The sequence below is a fragment of the Molossus molossus genome, unplaced genomic scaffold (assembly GCF_014108415.1).
Source record: "Molossus molossus isolate mMolMol1 unplaced genomic scaffold, mMolMol1.p scaffold_m16_p_1, whole genome shotgun sequence".
Classification (NCBI taxonomy): domain Eukaryota; kingdom Metazoa; phylum Chordata; class Mammalia; order Chiroptera; family Molossidae; genus Molossus; species Molossus molossus.
The window spans coordinates 232,987,687-233,007,439 of record NW_023425344.1 but is presented as its reverse complement, the minus strand read 5'-3'; the positions used below and the strand labels follow the sequence as shown (position 1 = coordinate 233,007,439).

Here is a 19,753-nt window from a genome sequence, read left to right as displayed (position 1 = left end):
AATTTCAAAACAATCATTTAATCTTCTTTAAAAAATCCTAACTAGTTTTATCTACATGGGAAAAGGGAAATAGAAAAATTTAAGGTGGATGTGTAGGTAATGCTGACCAAGAAGGGCCTGAAATATCAGGTATTTGAGATGGAAGTATGCTGAGTGCCTTAATTGTCCACCAGTGCTCTGCACAGGGAAGAGGCCCTGATGATCCACGGTGCAGGAAGAAAACACATTCATGTTTCTCTATTTCCCTCCTTTCAACTTTACATGTGTTTTATAAATGTGCAAAAGATGTGCTACTTAGAACATTCATATAGCATGGAATTTATAAATAAATGTGTATATTAGGAATATATGTTCAAAAATGTTACTGATGGGTGTGTGCAATTAATTAAATCTGGAGGTCACTATTCTAAAAGACTGGCCCATTCTAAACTCTACTGGGTAGAGCAGGCATATACTCATAGTTTCACACGATTTTTCTCTTCCCCTATTTGGGCTCTTTCAACTCTTTTTGCTGAATCATGGGGTACTGTCTATCCTCTTGGAAAGCACGTGAATTTACTCTAGTTTATCAATTCCTTTTTAAAATGTGACTCAACTTGCACTGAAGGCATGAGACTCACATTTCTCTTGATTTGATGCTATATACTATGAATACAGTGAATATTAATATTTTTAGAAATTACATCTGTCTCTTGGCTCTTTTGATACTTAACTACAGCTCCCAGAGGTTTTTACCAAGAACTCTGGGCTAGGACTTTACCAATTTATTTCTCCAGTGACCCCTGACATTGTGCAATTTATCATTGAGAGCTAAATGTAGGGTTTATATTGAGCTAAGTTAAGTATTGTCTTCCATATTTTGATTTATAGCACAACCTGTTGGGATTATTTTTTAATCTTGCCCCATTCAACAAGTATTTGCTGAGGACTCATTTAAGTGCTTGTCAGTGTTTTGGGTTGTGGGGTCGTATGAACACATCATAGCTTTCTTGTTGACTCTCTCACATTCTAGTCAGGAAACTGAACATAAACTTTTCCATCATGCAATCTGTTAAAGTTTGTAACAGAGGTAAAGGGCAATGAATGTGAAAAGAATAAAAAGATGTAAATAATTGCTGACATTTTTATATTGATTTAGGATTTAGGATTAGCTTACATATCTCATTTTATTTAATTCTCAAAACAATTCTGATGGATAATCAATCCTCAATTTACAGAAGAAGCAGAGGCTCAGAGCAGTTTCAATGGCCCAGCAAATAAGAAGTACCTTTTCCCCATTTTATTTTTTTATTTTTAAGGAAACCAGAATTAAGTGATCCTTTCTGGCCCAATATTTATTTTCCAGGATTTATGAGCGGATTGCTTTAGCACCCTCTGGGCTTGTTGGTGTGAATTCATCTAAAGCAGCTTCTCCATCAATATGTCAGCTAATCTTGGTCTGCAATACTTTTCAAGGTTATGAATAGATTTTCCTCAGGCTCCTGTTTGTCACCTGTTGTCATCTACTAACTTCACAGTGTCCTCTGGCAGTCTGCTGATCCTTCAATTACTCTTCCTCTACTCTGAACATGACTTTTTTTTTTTTAATTAATTTTTGTTACAGATGTTTCTCCTTTTCCCCCCACTGATTCCCCCCTCCCTGCCCTTTCCCCAGTTTGTTGTCCATGTCCACTGTTCATGCGCACATGCATATAAGTTCTGTGGTTTATCTCTCCCCCACCACACCCTCTTCTGGGGATTGTCAGTCTGTACCCCACTTCTGCTTCTCTGGGACTACCCCATTCCTCAGACTGTTATGTTCATTATGTTCCACAAATAAGTGAGATCATTCGATACTTGTCTTTCTCTGTTTGGCTTGTTTTACTTAGGATGATACTTTCCAGGTCCCTCCATGTAGTCTCAAAGGATAAGAGATCTTTCTTTCTTACAACTGCATCCATTGTGTATATGTACCACTGCTTTTTTATCAATTTGTCTGCTGATGGACACTTGGGCTGTTTCCAGATCGTAGCTATTGTAAATAGTGCTCCTATAAACATGGGAGTACATATATTCTTCCTGATTGGTGTTTCAGGCTTCTTAGGGTATATTCCTAGAATTGGGATCACTGGGTCAAATGGAAGTTCAATTTTTAATTTTTTGAGGTAATACCATATGGTTTTCCATAGTGGCTGCACCAGTCTGCATTCCCACCAGCAATGCACTAGAGTCCCCTTTTCTCCACACCCTCGCCAACACTTGTTGTTTGATGATTTGTTGATGGCGGCCATTCTGACAGGTGTGAGGTGATACCTCATTGTTGTTTTAATTTGCATCTCTCTGATGATTAGTGATGTCGAGCATTTCTTCATATGTCTCTTGGCCATTTGTATGTCCTGTTTGGAGAGGTTGAACATGACTTTAAACTGTCCCCATGATGTTGAATTTTATCTTCTGTTCCCAGACTTTCTTCTTTTCCCCTTCTCCTCCACTATCTGACACTAAAGTCTGGAAGGAGTGATAGGGTTAATAATAACAATGAAGCAAAATCCTTGGACCTGTCTGCATTAATGGCTTCAAATTCTGGCTTGTCTTTATGAAATTTGTTTCTTTATTTCCTTTTTGAAAACAAACCTGGGTGATTGAACATCTTGGCTGGAATTTTTGCTGAAGAAAAACATTCAGAGGCTCTTGAAGTATGTCCAAGTTCTCAAGTCTTTTCTGTAAGTAGGTAAAACCACTTGTTTGAGAAAAAAGAATTTTTCCCTCCACTTTAGTGGGTTTTTTGTTGTTGTTGTTGTTTGTTTGTTTTGTCATGTGCACTGGTGAACAACTCTCATTACAGGTATGAGTTACACATGGGGACAGAGAGTGACCGGTTGAAATGATGAACGTTTGTACTATACTGAGTAATTTCTTAGGAAGAGTTTATAGGTCTTTTCATTTTGAATCATAACATCAGATGAGAAAACAGATTTTTAAGAAGCCATGTGTGGGTTTGCAAATGATTCTTGATTAAGAGGGAGAAAAATCAGGACTTGTTCCATCTGTGTTTTAATCTTCTCATTCATGAGAGCCATGGTTTACCTGTATAAAATGTGTAACAGCTATTCCTGTTTCAGGCCACTCTCTTCAAGAAAACTGCCACCAGTTTTGTGCTTCCAACATCAGTGTGTTTCAAAAATGAGCACAGTAGTAATCAGACAGGCTTAGGTTCAGGGATAGTTTGTGGGCCACATCTTACATGCATCCTCATCCACTCTGGGCTCAAATGAGAAGTTTCCCAATAGGGCATGGAAGCCAGCATCCCGGGGAGATGACAAAAAGGAAGTGCAGGGGAGTAACTATGATCAATGGGAAACAGGAGGTGGGAGGGAGCGGGTAAGTTCCTTCTTATGAACTTTTCACAGAGCCTGTCCACAGATACCCCGTGAGGTGCCACAGATGCACTTGCCACATTACCTGCTGGGTTTCTCACGTCTCATTAGGAAGGAAGTAGCAGCCCTCCCTGCCATACTGCTCTTGTTCCGCACACTCACACTAGCAAGTAACCTCTGCCTCAGACTCTGTTTTCCAGGGAACCCAGGATAAGATGGCTATTGGTTTAAAACATCTACTAGCCAGCACATTAAAGGTTCATTTCAATCCAGGATAATTTTGTGAACCTGCCATGTGCAAGGCACTAGGTTAGGTGTCATAAGGGAAGCAAAGGTGAATAAAATTCAATCCCTGACCTTAGGCACCAATAGTCTGGAAGAGAAGATAGAACAATAGGCAGCATAGCTCTGAGAAAGGAACTCCGGACGTTTAGGCTCTCCTGAGAACAATGGAAGCCAATGATCTATGTTAAACAGGGAACTGAGACCCCATCCACAGTACATTTTATAGTTATTACTCTGACTGCTGTGTATACTAAGGACCGAAGAAACTCCATGTATAGTGGTTCAAGTGGGAAACAATGAGGTGGTGTGAACTTTGATGCCAATAACAACAATGGCATGAAGACAGATTGAAGACATATTTAGGTTGGTAATGATTATGAATTTGATATTAGGAAGGAGAGAGAGGACAGTATCAAGGATAACTCTACTGTCTGTTTTGAGGATCTCGGTAAATGGTTGTCTATTCACTGAGATGAGTATGCAGAGAGAGTTTTGTCTAAGAAGATAATGAAATGCTAATGTTCTGTAGGATATCTAAATAGACAGTTGAATGATATAGACCTAGCGCTCAGAAGAGACCTAACCTAGAGACCTGAAATTGAAATTCATGAGAATCTCAGTCCATGTGTGAATGAGAGTAGACAAGGTAGCTGGTAGAGGTGTGGTATGAGAAGGGAACCTAAGAAACAACATCAAGTAAGTATCAGGTAGAGGAAAATGAGCTTGTAAAATAAAAAAGCCAAGAGAATACAAACTGAAAGATGAGAGACACGGATGTGGCTGCCCTGGGGACGTGTCAGTCTGATCACCCTTTGGCACACAGCTTTCTGTTTAGCCGTCAGGAGGACATTTGCTGCCAGCCTCCATCAGGAGCACATTTGGAATCTCTCACATGTTTAAACTAAGGCCCTAATCTTCTTGGTAAGCCCACAGCCAATGGCTGAGCACAGCAGGGGTGCTGGAGTCTGGCTGTTACGCTCAATGTGAGTCCCCTCTAATAAGCAGTCTTCACTCAAGAGCTCCCCACTGGGTCGCTACCAAATCCTGCTTCCTCTCCCTTTATCTTTCACAGATATTACCCTCTGCGAACCATATGCATTCCCAATTTTGTCTCGGCATTTGTTTCAGAATAACTGAACTGATACAGTTGATACCAAAAGAGGTTTGAGAAAGCAGGACGTAACATGAATCACTTTCTGTCAGTTGGTAATGAGGATCCCGTACTGGGTAGTAAGTACATGGTGGCAGCCTAATTCCTAAACCTTCCACCAGTGACGGCTTGGAAGAGTGGTCTGCAGAGGGAACTGCCCTGGCCTCTGCAATGATCCGTACTCAAGAAAGTACGTATTTTCGAGTTGGGTTGGGGTGGGAGTGAAGGAAGTGAAGGAAAGCAATGCATCCAAGAAATTAGCTGGCTTTGAGTTGTATTAAAGCTACTCTAGACAACGAAAAGAGGTGAGCAATGAACAAATGATTGAAAATTACATGTAAAGGCCCTAATGTAGTCTGGTAGGAAATCAGGAAAAGTTGAAGACCAAACTCAGGACTTCTAGTTAAGAGTTATGCTTTTATTTATCCCTCAGTAGGGGAATGAACACATAATCTGCGGTTTATTCATTCAATGGACAACTGTACAAGGACGGCTCTGCCCATGGACCAGTTGACATGGAAGTCTGCCAGTGTGGAGTAGGAACTGAGCAGGCCTCTACACACCAGATGGTGGAACAGGCACTTGGTCACATGATCTGATAGACCTTGTTGTGTTGGAGATGTCTAGAATGGAAATAGTAGTGTGTATGGGGTTTAGGGTAAGCCCTCCCAGGAGAATCATAATGCAGTACCATGGAGTTCTGGAGAAAGGCCACAACACCTGCAGTGCAGAGACACAGCTCATGGTATGCTACTGGGAGACTGGGTCAAATGAGACTGAACATTTGACCTTGGAAACCAAGTTACCCTGCTTCCTAAATGACCCTTATCAGCCAAGTTCTGAAAGAATGACTAAGTCATAATACCAGGCACACTCAGCAGCAATTAATCAGATGGAAAGTGGTCCATACAGATCAAACCTAAGCAGGACCACAAAGCAAGAGTAAACTGTGTGAGCAGGCAACCCAGAACTCTAAGTCACCGAGACTGCAGCACCATCCCTTCCTTGGCTCACACGTATGGTTGTGTGAGGAGACCCATATGAAAAACCTAAGGAAAAAGAAAAAGCCAGAACTTGGTTGATGGATCATTTGGTTTGGTATACAGATGTTGGCTCAGTATGTCCACTTAAAATGGACATCAGCTGCTTTGTGGAACTGGCCTTGAAAGACAGCTGCAAGGCAGAATCTTCCCAATGGGTGGATTTCATGGAAAAGTAGCCTGAGATAAGTGTATATATATATATGGAATTGTGAGCAAATGAATTGGCTAGCTGGTCAGGGGTCTGGAAAGAAAAAGACTAGAAGTTAGCAGAAAAAAATGTCTGGGCTAGATGCATGTGGATGAACATCTGAGAGTGGGTATGAAATGTGAAAATCTTTGTATCATATATTAATGACACCAGAAAGTAGCCACCACAGGAGAAGCACTGAATAGCCAAGACAAAATGATCAATTGACTGTAGCCACCTGTTGTCACTGGCCACCCCAGAATGAGCATGATTGACACATTAACAGAGTGAATATTACATGTCAATAGCATGGAATCCCACTTATCAAGGCTTATCTGGCTATTACCAACCTGTTTGCAAGAGAGATCAATGCAACACTATTACTTGAGGGGACCACATCACCACTTGGTTGCAAGATGACCACTTTGAGCCCTTTCTTCCTGGAAGGGCCAGTGGCTTATTGTCATAGTAGCAGATGCTTCTTCTTGGCAATTGTTTACCTTTCCTGCCTCTAGAGCCTCAGCCAGCACCGCTATCTGGGAGATTTCAAAGTGTCTGATCTCGGCATATAATCTCATATAACATACCATCTGACCATGAGGCTTTCTTCACGGAGAAGGAGATAGGTAGGTGAGCCCATGGTCATAGGATCCACTGGTTATATTAAGTACCACACAATCCAGAAACAATTGGTTTTACAGAGCCATAAAGTAGCCTACCAAAGGCACAACTGAAGTGCCAACTTGAAGGCAATACTTCTTCCATGATAGGGTGCCATCATGCAGATTACACAGTGATTCACAAACACTTTGGATGTAGTGTCCTATTAGGAAGAATATATGGTTGTAGGAACCAAGAGGCACAAGCAAGAGTGGCCCCAGTTCCTTTAATAGCCAATGACCCGCTGAGGGATTCTGTGCTTCCCATCCCTCCCATCCCTACAATTCTAGGCTCTGCACAGAACTACAAGCTATGACTGCTACCTGGACATTTTGGTCTCCTTATGTCCAGGGACATGAGGATAGGAGTAAATGATAGGAGTAACTGGTCTGGATCAGGAGGAAGAGGTGGGCCGGTTGTTATACAATGACGGTAGGGAGTAATATCTGTGGAATTCAGGAATCCACCTGGTCATGTAGTAGCACTTGCTCAATTATGACTAAAATGGACAAGTCCAGCAACCCTAGCCTGGGAAGAGTATAGTTACCACAGGCTCAGACCCCTCAGGAATGAGATCTTGGATCATACCAGATAAGTCATCAAGGCCAGCAGAGGAGAAAGCTGAGTGTGAGGGGAATTTAGAATGAACAGTGGAGGACAGAGATGGTAAGTATTGAATGTGGTCCTGAGACCAACTGCAGCAACGGGGCCAGAGTCCATCCCCCTGTCCTCTCTTCTAAATTTCCCCTCAGGAAGACAGACCCACTGCAATCCTGGATGACCTGTTCTCCACATGTGTATGGAGAAGTAGATCTACATGGTGCACGGGCTGGGTTGTGGAGGTGAGCACCCCCTGGCTCTGTATCTCAGTAACTGCCCTCACTATGCAACCGCAGCCCTGCCTCCCGTGCTGAACAGAGGCACAGTTCGAGGCACCTGGCAACCAAGGAGCGTGATGTGGAGGAGACAAAGGGAAGTGGTCATCACTGACAAAATCTGCCAAAGTTTCAGTCTCAGAAAAGATCTAGAAATGTCCACTGGATTTTGCAACAAAGGTCATTAGGGACTTTTGCAAGAGCTTCTGCAATTGAACAATGGTGGTAGAAGCCAGACTACACTAAACTAAAAAGTGAATGGGATAATAGACTATGTTTGTTTTTCTGAGATATAATCTATGTACAGTAAAACACACTTTTTAAATGTAAAGAAAGAAGAATGAATGGGAAGTAATAACATCAAGAGAGCAACTTGAGAAAATTCTATGAATGTTTAGCTGGGAAGGAAGGAAACAGGTAGGGAAGAAGAAGTGGTAGATGGACTGAGATGTGACAATTATGGCAGGATTTTTTAAAATTCTCTTTTAGCAGAAAGAGACTTGAGTGAGTTTAGATAACAGTGGAAAGGATCTGGGAGAGGAGAGAGAAAAAAGTCAAGGTAAGGTTAGGAGATCAGGCAGCATGGATGCAGGAGCAAAGGATGAGTGTAGATCCCCCCCACCCCCGCCCCTTATTATTTAATTTAATGAGTGACACCAGTTAACAAAATTATTCAGGCTTCAGGTGAACAGTTCCACAGCACGTCATCTGTACACTGTTTTGTGTGTTCGCCACCCCAAGTCAAGTCTCCTTCATCACCATTTACCCCCATATCCTCCTCCACCTCCACCCACCCCCTTAGATGCTTTTAAATGAATAATTTAGGTTGTGTTTTTTTTCTTTTTTCTTGAGTCTAATTCTCTCAAAATCCCTATATTATAAATCTGTGTTCCCCAAAATATTTGATAAAAACATAGCCCCTTATAATCTTACTCTGCTGAATGAGAAAGCTTGTCCCTGAATAATGAAGAATGCCTTTACACTCGAACAATCACTTCCTCGGTCTTCTCAGCAGTTTTCTGAAGTAGGGCAGAGCCATCTTATGGTTTTCATTCGAGAGATACCAAAGATGAGACACAGAAAGATTCAGTGCCTTGCTGAAATGTTCACGACTTGTTGAAGGCCTCCCGCCTTCGGACCTCCATTTCCATCCACCTCTTACTGTATGAACAATCCTTTCTCACAGTCATGCAGTATTTCCCAATTGTGGGGGACACGTCCATCCTCTGCTCTTCGCCATGACTTCCAGCTCGCACAGCTTTATCCAAGACATTTCCACACCCTACTTTGCTGCTACTGGAAATGAAGATGCTGGATACACTGTACATAGGAAGCATAGCACCCCCAAATCACCCTACTTTTCTTGGTTATGAGAGACACACTTTCTGTAAAGTCCAAGTTTCTTGTCAGTAAAGGAAATTCATAAGCGTGTTAGAGCGTCTCATCTCACACAACCGAACCAGACAGAACCCTAACAGACCCTTTCATGCTTCACCGAGCATGTTCAGAGCTTTGGGATGGGGTGTTTTAGATCCGGGGCACGGAGAGTGGTTGGGAAATGGCAACTTGGTTATGCTACCTCAGGAGGCCAGCCAAGCATTAAATAGGGGTATCTGGAGAGTTTGGAAATACTAACAGGCTTTTCAGCCCAAAGTGGACACAGAACAGATAAATCTTTCTTACAGATTTATGGGCCCTATTGGGACAGAGCTGCCCCAGTCAGAATTTTAGCCACTTTACCCTACAAATAGTAACTCCCCAAGGATGAGTGTCTCTGGATAATGATATGTCTCGTAGATCTTTAAAATGTCCCTTTTGCACAGTGGACAAACGTTTGCTCTCCTGAATAAAGCTGCACAGGCCTCAAACCTAACAGCTGCAGGTGGTCCCTGCGTGGAAGCCTGCCTTCTCCAAATCAATGCAACGTCCACGCCGAGGGTGAATCAGACCAGCTCCACAGGTCTCAGAGCCACTGCTGCACTCATGATAGTGGTTGGCCTGTGGTCAAGGCTTTACTCTGGTTACCAGGTATTTCACGTACACGCTGCTAGCATTACCCCACGTGATCCTCACAACCAGTCCGTGATGTGGGTACAGCAGGTCTTACACGTTTGTTCCTCCTGAGAGTTGAGCAAACAGTCGCCCACACGGCGAGTTGGTGGAGAGCTAGACCTTGACCACACATCTGCCCGGAAGCCCAAGCCCAGGGTGGGTTGGAAAGAAATAGCTGAGAAGTAAGCGCTGGTGAACATGAAGGGAAGAATACATCTACTTCTCTTATTTCACCTTTTTAAAAAAAATTCTTAGCAAATTTTTGTTGTAGGCATATTGGTTAAATTTTTTAATGGAGAAATAAGATATAGAAGCCAATATGATGATAAGAAACACCATCACAAACAAGATATGGTTTGAGCTCTGCAGCTTCCCTGTGACAGCGAAAAGCCCTTTGCTCCACAAGGGTAAGCGAGTTCATGGATAACGGCTCATGTGTTGCTGTTCAGTCGCCTCTTTCTAGAAGGTTGGCCAAGACTGCCGTGGGATCCAGAAGGGATAAGCGCATGGTGTTCCTCGGCCAACTGGCTGGAAACACTCTTCTTCACGGTCTGGGGCTCTTAAAACCTTTGACACGGGAAAGTAAATTCATGGCTCTAAGCCTCTGAGAGTAAGCAAGGACATTCTTGGTGTTCAAAGGATTATATTTAAGGTGTAAGGTGTTTAGACCTGGAGTGGGGCTGCTTGCTTCACCGGTGTGTTAGAAATGAACCTGCCTGACAAGTCCTGAAGGTACGTGAAGCTTGATCTGTTCACCTCTGTGCTCCCTTTGGGCCACTTGTCCAACCACCCACACTCTTTCCATCCCCACAGCGTGGATGAACCGTGAAAACAGTGCCACTGCCAAGTGAGAAAAGCCAGGCACAGAGGCCACATGCCATATGATTCCACTTATATAAAACGTCTAGAATAGCCCTGGTTGGCTTGGCTCAAGGGTTAGAGCATTGGCCTGTGGACCGAAGGGTCTTGGGTTTGATTCCTGGTCAAGGGCATGTACCTGGGTTGCAGGTTTAATCCCTGCCCCCAGTCAGGGTCATGAAGCAGGCAGCCAATCAATGTGTCTCTCTCGCATTGAGGTTTCTCTCTCTTTCTCTCTCTCTCCCCCTCCCTCCCTCCCTTCCACTCTATCTAAAAATCAATGGAAAAATATCCTCAGGTGAGGATAGACAAAAAATAAATATAAAATGTCCAGAATAGGTAAATTCATAGAAACAGAAGCAGATTAGTGGTTGCCAGAGACTACGGGGAGCAGGGGGACAGAGAGTGACTGGTGAGTCTGTGCAGGGTCTCACCTTCCACCCTGGAGCTTCCTGTTATTTTCTGGGAACTGTTTTGTCATTCATGCACAAGAAACTTGGAAGGTTGGTGGAGTTAACACCCTGACCCATGGGAATAAACCTGATGGATGTAATTTTTCCTTTTGTCCCTCCCAGAGCAAGGGTCCTGAGATGCCTAACATCTGCATTCGTGGTGGCGGGGTAGTTTCCCGTGGGATCAGCAACCATTCGCTTCTGGCAGCAGGAAACTCTCCCTTCCAGCTGGCTTCATCCCCCCACCCCCACCTTCTGCTCCCTGGAGTCAAACACCCCAGTAAGAATTCTCACACGACTGTGCTTTCTGGAGAATTCAGGCTAAGACATCATTGACTCTCACTTTCCCTCAGACTCCACACAGTCTGTTAAGAAATCCTATTGGCTTTGCCTTCAACATAAATCTAGGATTTAACCATTTCTCACCACCTTCCTGCTATTACCCTGGTCCAAGCCATGCCACCTCTTATTTGGTTAACAGACACAGTCGCCAGGGTGATCTTAGTACAATGTAAATCAGCTCATGCAGGTTTTTTTGTGGGTTTTTTTTGGTCTTATAATCTTTAATAGCATCTTATCTCAGTTATAATACATACTTTTTTTTTTTTTATCCTCACCCGAGGACATTTTTCCATTTTTTGTTCAGGTAGAGTGGGAGGGAGAGAGAGGAACAGAGAGAGAGAGAGAAACATCGATGTGAAAGGAACACATCGAGTGGCTGCCACCCGCACAACCGACCAGGGCCGGGGACAAACTGCAACCGAGGTACGCGCCCTTAGCGGGAACCGAACCTGGGTCTCTCAGGACCGCAGGCTGACTCTCTAGCCACTGAGCCAAACCGGCCAGGGCAATAATACATACATATTTAATGCCTTATAACGATCTACAAAGTAAACATGATCTGTCCTGTAACTTCTCTGATCTCATTTCCCACAACCCTCTCTGCTGCAGCTACATTTCTCTCCTTGTTGCTTCTTAAACATACTATACGTGTTCCTCCCATATACTCCTACCACGGGGTCTTTGCATTTATTCAGAAGTTTCTCTCCCATGACTGATATTCAAACATTGCCTTCTCAGAGAGGCCTTCTCTGACCACTTGAAATGCAACTTCCAACGTTCCTTGTCCCTCTCCCTCCTTACTTTTTCTCCATTGTACTTACCACTATCTGACATCCTCTGTTTTATTCTTTTCTTGGGGGGGGGGGGCTATTTTTCCCTGCTAGAATGTAGGATCAATGAGGTTATATATTATACATCTTCAATGCTTAGAATAGTACCTGTACATATAGGTGATCAATAAATATTTATTGGGAAAAAAAGAAAGAAGAATGGTAGGAAGGAAGAAAAACTACAATAAAATGCCACCAATCTGGAGGTAAGATTTCTGATCATCTCAATTCTTTGGACCACGGCTGTGTACCCAGAAATAACTGAGAAGGGTGCTGAGAAGGAAACAGAGCAGTCACGGAGCCCGACGAAGACTGTCGCAGGAGAGCCAGCCCTCACCCGTGCCCTTCCGTTAGGTCCTACTCATTGCTGTGTACAGAGTCTCTCCCCAAAGTTAGCCTTCTCATTTCCCGGTCACCAAAGGTTGAAATAACAAAATATGGAGTGACAGTAGCTCGCAGTAAGAAGAGACCATTTCAATCCACTAGCTGCAGTTGAGTAATTACGATAACTTTCGGGTGTGGGCAAAATTAAGCTAATGCCTACAAGATGTAAGCCAAAGGCTTCATGTATCATATAAACACAGAGATCATGTTTTTGAAAGAAAAACTGGGACACAGGGTGCTCTTTCCAGGTGCAGGAGGGGTGTGGAAGGTTTAGTTAAGATGAGGATGAAATATTTGAGTTTCTGGAATATCCCGATGGTAAAATATTTTAAATAGGGCTGGAGCAGAAAAATCCAGGGCATACTTACATGTCACTACATGTACGAGAACAGCATTTATAACATGGTTTTTAAAAATTTCAAATGCTTCTTTGTCATTTTAAGAAAAAAATTGTTTTGAAAATGTTTGAAATACCCTGAATATTCTTTTTATTTTTTTCCCCTTTATTTGTTTTAAAGAGAGGAAGGGAGAGGGAGAGAGAGATAGAAACATCAGTGAGAGAGAACATCGATTGGCCGCCTCCTGCATGCCCCCCACTGGGGATTTGGCCCACAACCTGGGCATGTGTTCTAACCCGGAATCAAACTGGCAACCTCTTGGTGCATGGGTAGAGCCACACCGGCAGGGCATATGGCCCTTCTTTGGCGAAATTCCTCATTGTGTATAATATTAGGAGGACCCAGTTCAGCATCTTCCACTGCAGACACCAAAAATGGGAGAGGGGGACCTTCTCCCTCTCTCTACCCCCAGCAGCTAGGACACAGCTAGACATATTATCTAACACATGTCAGATAATCAGGTGCTCTCATGTAGGATATTACTCTCTGGCTAGTGGTTCAAAGAAGCAGAGACAGTGGAGAAATGATTGATGGCAACACATAGACTGTTCAGCAGCTATAGCATTGGGAGCCCAGTTCCACAAATGTCCAGTGGCTGTGGCTGAGGTGTTGTCCATGGAGTTGTTCCAACCAGAGGGTTGGCTGTTGCTCCAACTTCCTGCCTGCCCTGGGCCCTGGCTTATTTCAAAGCCTGGTTCTACAATGATTCTGTAAATTACATGTTATTCTTTCAAAATATTTATTTCCTCCTTAAGCTGGACAGAATGGGTTTTGTTAGTTACCTACACACACACACACACACACACACACACACACAGACAGAATAAAAGAGAAATCATGGCACCTGGAAGGATGCAGTGAAGCCACCTTTATCAAACATAAAATGTTTGGGCAGCAAGTGGGTGCTAAAGCAGAGCGTGTCTCTTGAGGTTGAAAACCAAATGTTACTCAGTTATGACCACTGCTTGTGACTAAACAATTGTGAAATGTGGAACAGGTGTGACTTGGAGACACATAAGATTATTTTAGGTGAGATGCCCACATGGCATTAAATAACATGGAATCCCACAGTGAGAAAGTGATTCCCCTTTCCCATCGTCTTTCCCTCCTGCTGATACCACCAAGGACACTGTGCCGGACTGGTATCTCTTTAATGTTTCCTGGACACGTATTACTCAGAGCATCCTCCGACAATTATCTCAAACTAGAATATAAGTACATTTGTGTTTTCATTGTATTTGGTTTTCTGGTTTCCTCCTCTTTACAGCAAGTCATGCTAATTTTCCATTTATAGTCATGATATAACTTTCCAGATAAATTTCAGTTAAAGAAGCGAGTCAACGTAGATACTGAGCAAACAACAGCACAGATAGAATGTGGCAAAAGTCCTGAAGATGGTGAGTGATTCTTTTCCTCTTAGAAAACAATGGGATAGTCCATCAGAGCCAAAGATGCAGAATGCAAATGACTGCAAACTGAAGTAAAAAGCAGAACCCAAAAACAACAGCTGCAACACCTCCTTCAGAAACATTTCGGAGGCGTACAAGTGTGTGATGAACAAACCATTGCTCCACTGAAGCCCTAGACCCCAGAGGGTAGAGGTGGGGTGGGGGCAGAAAAAGAGAGGTAGTAATTATGGGTTGTCACCATAATGAAACTGAAAGCAGGTAGGTTGAAAGGACAAGCATGATAAAGCAGCACTTTGAGGAAGAATCCACACAAATCCAGAATGGCTGTCAAACCCTATCCACCTCCCCATTCAGAGAAGGGATGGTCCAGTTATTCATACAGGTGGCAAATGAAAACACTCTGAATGAAAGTGATGGGTTAGTCTTGCTATCCTTGGTTCTGAGGTAATATGATCTATAATTATATACCCAAATTAAAATTTTAAGTTGTATTCTGGTTGCTTCATTTAAGTTCCCTTAAATCAGTAAATATCCATTGAGAGGAGCAATTTTTTTCAAACTATATCCAAGATTGTAGACTTCTATGGGGTGAGGGGGTGGGGGTAGGGGTACCAGCCCCCTCTTACCTACCACCTAGTTGGAACCACTGTTACAATGAGAGTGTACCATGCCCTTCTGGAGGGGGAAAGTGGAGAGAAGGATTCAGGACCACAGTTTCAGTGAGAGCCACAAACAATACAGCTCTCTCCCACCCATCCACCAGACCACGTGGCAGGTGTCTGGATGGTGCAGAAAGAGGCGATCTGTTTATCTTTCAGAACCACAATATATGAATAGAAGACCAGGCTTAGGACAAATTTCTCTCAGCACCATAATAATTTGTCAATCAACTAGGCAGTGGGTACACAGCACCTAGCTTCAGAAAAGCAGTTACCACCCAGGAGAAGTTTTTCATGACAAAGATCTGATTTTCTTTTTTTCAGCAGAGAATGCGTTCTATAACATAGGTTAGTCTTTCTTTTTCTCCTCCCCTCCCATCCTCTCTTTCTTTCTTCTCCCCTTCCTTCCTTTCCCCCCAACCTGAGTCCTTGCATTTTTCTTGTGCCCACAGCCCCCAGAAGTTATTTGTGAATTATTGGACATAATAAGTTTTCAATCTTCTTTCTCCAAAGCCTCATGATAGCACTGAAGAGAGGCTCACAGGGTGAGGGCCCCTGTCATCTGAGAGCAGAGTTTTCAGGGTGCAGTGCTGTGGTATTTCATACCAGGCACCACGACGTACAAACTGTGAAACTTTGAGCAAATTGCATCATTTTGGTGATTGCCCAGTTTTTTCCTTTAGAAAATGAGAATAATAAAATCATCTGCTCAATTGGACTTTGTGAGAATTCAATGGGTTGGGTTCATGTAAAGGGCTGAGAACAGTAATATGCACAATAAAACAGTATAGCTTTATATATTTGACGTACATCATAGTGTCCTTTAACAAAAGAGTTCTACTGCCCCCCAAAGTTTTAAAAATCACTTTGCTAGTGTTATAGATGGTTGTGGTCATTGTTTAAATCAGTATACCATTTTACCCATACTTTTAAATTTTCTCCTCCCTACCTCACAATAATGTCATTTTTCAGAATAGTCCCCCTCCAATTGTTCTCAAGGTCAGATTCTCCTTGCTCCTGTCTTTATTCAGTTCTTAGTCTTTGTGAATCAGTGGCTTCTCTTAGTGGATTCTCTCTTCAGCACCACAGACATCAGAAAGCACCTCACTAAACCCTCTGTTTGACCCAGGAGGACACTTGGGTCCTCCTAAAAGAATGTTCTCACCTAATTTCAGTTAGTGAGAGGGGGACGAAGAGACCACAGGTTTCCTGACCTCCTCCTCCATTGCCCTTTCTCTGACATTACCCTTTCTCTTTATCATTTGTTGCAATTAACAGGATGAGCCCAAGTTCCTGTCCACTGTTAGAGCCTCATCTCTCTTCAATGGCTGGACATTCGGCTGCCTTTAAAGAAGTCTCTGAAGAAGTGATGTTTCTGGCCTTCTTCCCACATGAACAATGAGACTAGCATCAAAGTAGTTCCAGGGTTGAACGATAGGGTTTCTGTGCTAGTGGAGCTTGTGTCCTGCTTGGGTGAGCATGCAAAGAAACAAGTTACAGAAAAGCACACCATGTGTAAGGGCCAGAACAGGGGTCATGCACAGAATGTTGGAGGAAGGGAGTTCACCCAGCCTAGAGAGAAGCTTCTGGAAAGAATTAAGCCCTTGAAGTAGGCATTAGCCAAATGAAAACAGGGCAATAGTTGCTTTAAGCAGAAGGGATAGGATGTGGGAGGGAAGGCAAAGGCAGTTGTGAGAGCAAAGAACTTGGATAGGCGTGCTGGAAGTTCTGATTAGTAGGAGTGGGAAGTCAGTGAGATTAGGAGCCATGAGGTTTGAGAGAAAGACCGGACTCGGGCTTAAAAGATCTTGTAGGGTATACAAAAGAGTTTCATTATGAAGGCCATGGAGAGTCAATGCAGGGGTTCAACCAAGAGTAAAGAATGCACTTTGTTCTGTGCTTGGAGCATGGAGAATAAAGCAGTATTTGGAGGTTATCCAAATTAATACAGGGGAGATAAGAAACTGAGGTATCTCAGAGCATAGAAATACATACCTGAACTGAAATGTTAATCATTGTTTCATGTCCCTAAGAGCTAAATTCTTGAGAAAATGAAGTGGAACTTCACCGTTGCTTTTCATCCATCTACATTAATAACCTGTACTTTCTTACCTGAACTGGGTTTAACCAGTCTGGGTTGTTTTACTATTTTTATTTTGTGTTCTTTTTTATTTAAATCCTTGCCCAAGGATTTTTCCATTGATTTTCAGATAGAGTGAGAGGGAGGGAGGGAGGGGGGAGAGAGAGAGAGAGAGATGGAGAGAGAGAGAGAGAGAGAGAGAGAGAGAGAGAGAGAGAGAGAGAAACAGAGACAGAGACATCAATGTGATAGAGACACACAGATTGGTTGCCTCCCACATGATTCCAACCAGGGCCTGAGATCACATAACAACCAAGGTACCTGCCCTTTCCTGGAATCAAACCTGAGACTCTTTGATCTGCAGGCCAATTCTCCAACCTCTGAGTCAAACCGGTCAGGCTTTAGTTTGTGTTTTATTTTTAACCACTCAAGAAAGCACCCCCCCCCCCCCCCCCCCCCCCCCGGCCACTTTTGTCTGCAATTATCCTTTCAATGGTCACCGATTGAAATGTCTGTTAAGGAGCAGACATACATAGAACTTATTTAACTTGTTTCTAATTTGGTAACTTTAAAAAAATAAGTCTTGTCATTGCCAGTTGACATACAATATTATATTAGTTTCGGGTGTACAGCATAGTGATTAGACATTTATATAACTTAAGAAGTGAGAGCCCTCAATAAGGCTAGTAACCAGCTGACAATTTTTCGGTAACATTTAATATGCAGATAAAATGTAATTTCTGAAATTTCATCTCTCTATCCCTCTACCATGCCTATCCCAAAGGAAATTTCTGGATTCACTATGTCAGTGGGCAGTTCGCATTTCAGAAAGTAACTCAGATACTTCATACAAAGTTACCTTCATAGAAAGTATAAAAGGTACATTTAAAAAAAGAGCCCCTGCTTATACTTTTGTCAACTATTTGATGAATTAGCAGACCAGCTAAGATGATTTTCCGTCGAGAAAGACTAAAAGGAGAACTCTATTTTTCTGCAATTTTTTATTCCCCAATATAAGATCAAAAAGCCAGTTACTGAATTGCTATTAGTCTTATTAATATCTGAGTTAAAACTAAGATTCAGCTTGGGTGAGGAGCAGGGAAAACAGAATGGCTCTTTAGAAAGAACAACTCTCACTTTCATCTGGTACTGAAGTTTTGTTATCCTTTCCCGTGTTATTAGTAACTATGGGGTCAGCAATCCCAAGTTTGAAATTGAGTTTTTATTCATTGCACGCACCACACACACACACACACACACACACACACATACACACACACACACACCTCTGGCCTATCCACAAGTTCTTTTTGTATACTTCTGTTCACCTTTCCAGCTGCACTTGGCCTCTGGGACCTACCCTCTCCCCTCCAGGTACTCACAAAGTCTGTGTACTGGGCAGCAGGCTGGGGATGTGGCGGATATCCTTGCAAGTGACTCTGAAGTCCTCCTCCTGGTGGCATTCGCAGGACTGAGAAAGACATCCTTTCCCGCCCAGGCTCCTGGGCAGGCCGCCGAGAAGCAGCGCCAGCTGCAGTAGGGGCATCGGCCTCATTTTCCACGGGTCCAAGGCCATTTCTTCATCCTCCACTATCATCTCATTCTCTGCGCGTCGGATTCCTCGGGTTGAAGGAGAGCGGGAGGGAGGGGTGGGAGAAAGAGGACTCGTTGGGGTTGTGACTTCAGCACCAAAGAGGAGGCTGGAGAGGGAAGAAGAGGTACTCAAGTGTTCTGTTTCCCTAGGCAACTCTCCGCGCAAACAAGCCTGTTGGCTCCACTTTCCCAGCCCCAGCCACGCAGCCCGCTCTGTCTGTTCCCTGACACTTAACACCAGTCCCGGCTGTCCCCACCCTGCTTTCCAACCAGCCCCACGCGTTCCTCCCATTAGCTCTTTCCAAAGCCTAGTTTAGAAGCCCCTCCTTTCCTTGTCCCAGTGTGAGTGGGCCAGCTTTCCCCGTGGGTAGACTCCTAACAGCGCCGCCTGCCGGGACCCCCATCCCAGGGCACTTTGTATCAAGAGAAAGTCCCCCAGAATGAACCATCCAGAGCAGTCAAGGGGTCAAGCTTCTTCTGACCTAAGGTGCCTCTGCGGATGCCAGCCTGACACGCGGCCGAAGCCGGGGCGCCACACCCCTGGCGGATCCTCACTGTTCCCCAACTTCAGCGCAAACCCGGGCGCTTTGCGCAGAAATCGCGGCGAGCAGTCACCTGGCGGCGTCCAGCGCACATTGCAGCAGGCGGACTTGGCGAGGTAGGTCGGGACTGGGCTCTGGGGCCATCTGCTGGGCTGAACTGGGAATGGCAAGAACAGTTCTTGGCCCCTTGAGGGAACTCCAACTCCAGCTTTGAGACATGGATTTGAAGCTTACAGGTAAATTCTGGTCTGCCCAGGAATTTTATTGAGCCATATACCTCCCCTCTTCCCTCAAAATATGGGAATAAAAAGAATACTTAAGTGGTACACTATCATCTACTCATCATTCTTTACACAATAGCCAAAAAAACCCCCAAGATTTAAAAATATAAATTAGATAGTGACAATTTCTCTCTTAAAAGCCTTCAATTGCTTACTAATTCTTCTTGGGGGTAAAAAGAACATCAATTCTTCACACAGTGTATGATTCCATTTATATGATTTTCTGGGGCAGAAAGGGGAAACTGTAGTGATGGAAATCAGAATAATCTTTAGAGGAGACTGATCAGAAAAAGATAGGAGAGGACTCACCAGGGTTA

The 19,753-nt window shown here is 43.5% G+C and overlaps 1 protein-coding gene across 1 annotated transcript in view; it reads right to left on the bottom strand.

The window, feature by feature from the left end:
* TSHR (thyroid stimulating hormone receptor) overlaps positions 1-18,578 on the bottom strand; it is a 141,660-nt gene extending 123,082 nt beyond the window's left edge. Inside the window, exon 1 of the mRNA XM_036274553.1 lies at positions 18,403-18,578. Coding sequence (XP_036130446.1) covers positions 18,403-18,575 — 173 coding nt within the window. The 5' untranslated portion in view covers positions 18,576-18,578. The remainder of the gene's footprint in view (positions 1-18,402) is intronic.
* Positions 18,579-19,753: the final 1,175 nt, after the last annotated feature.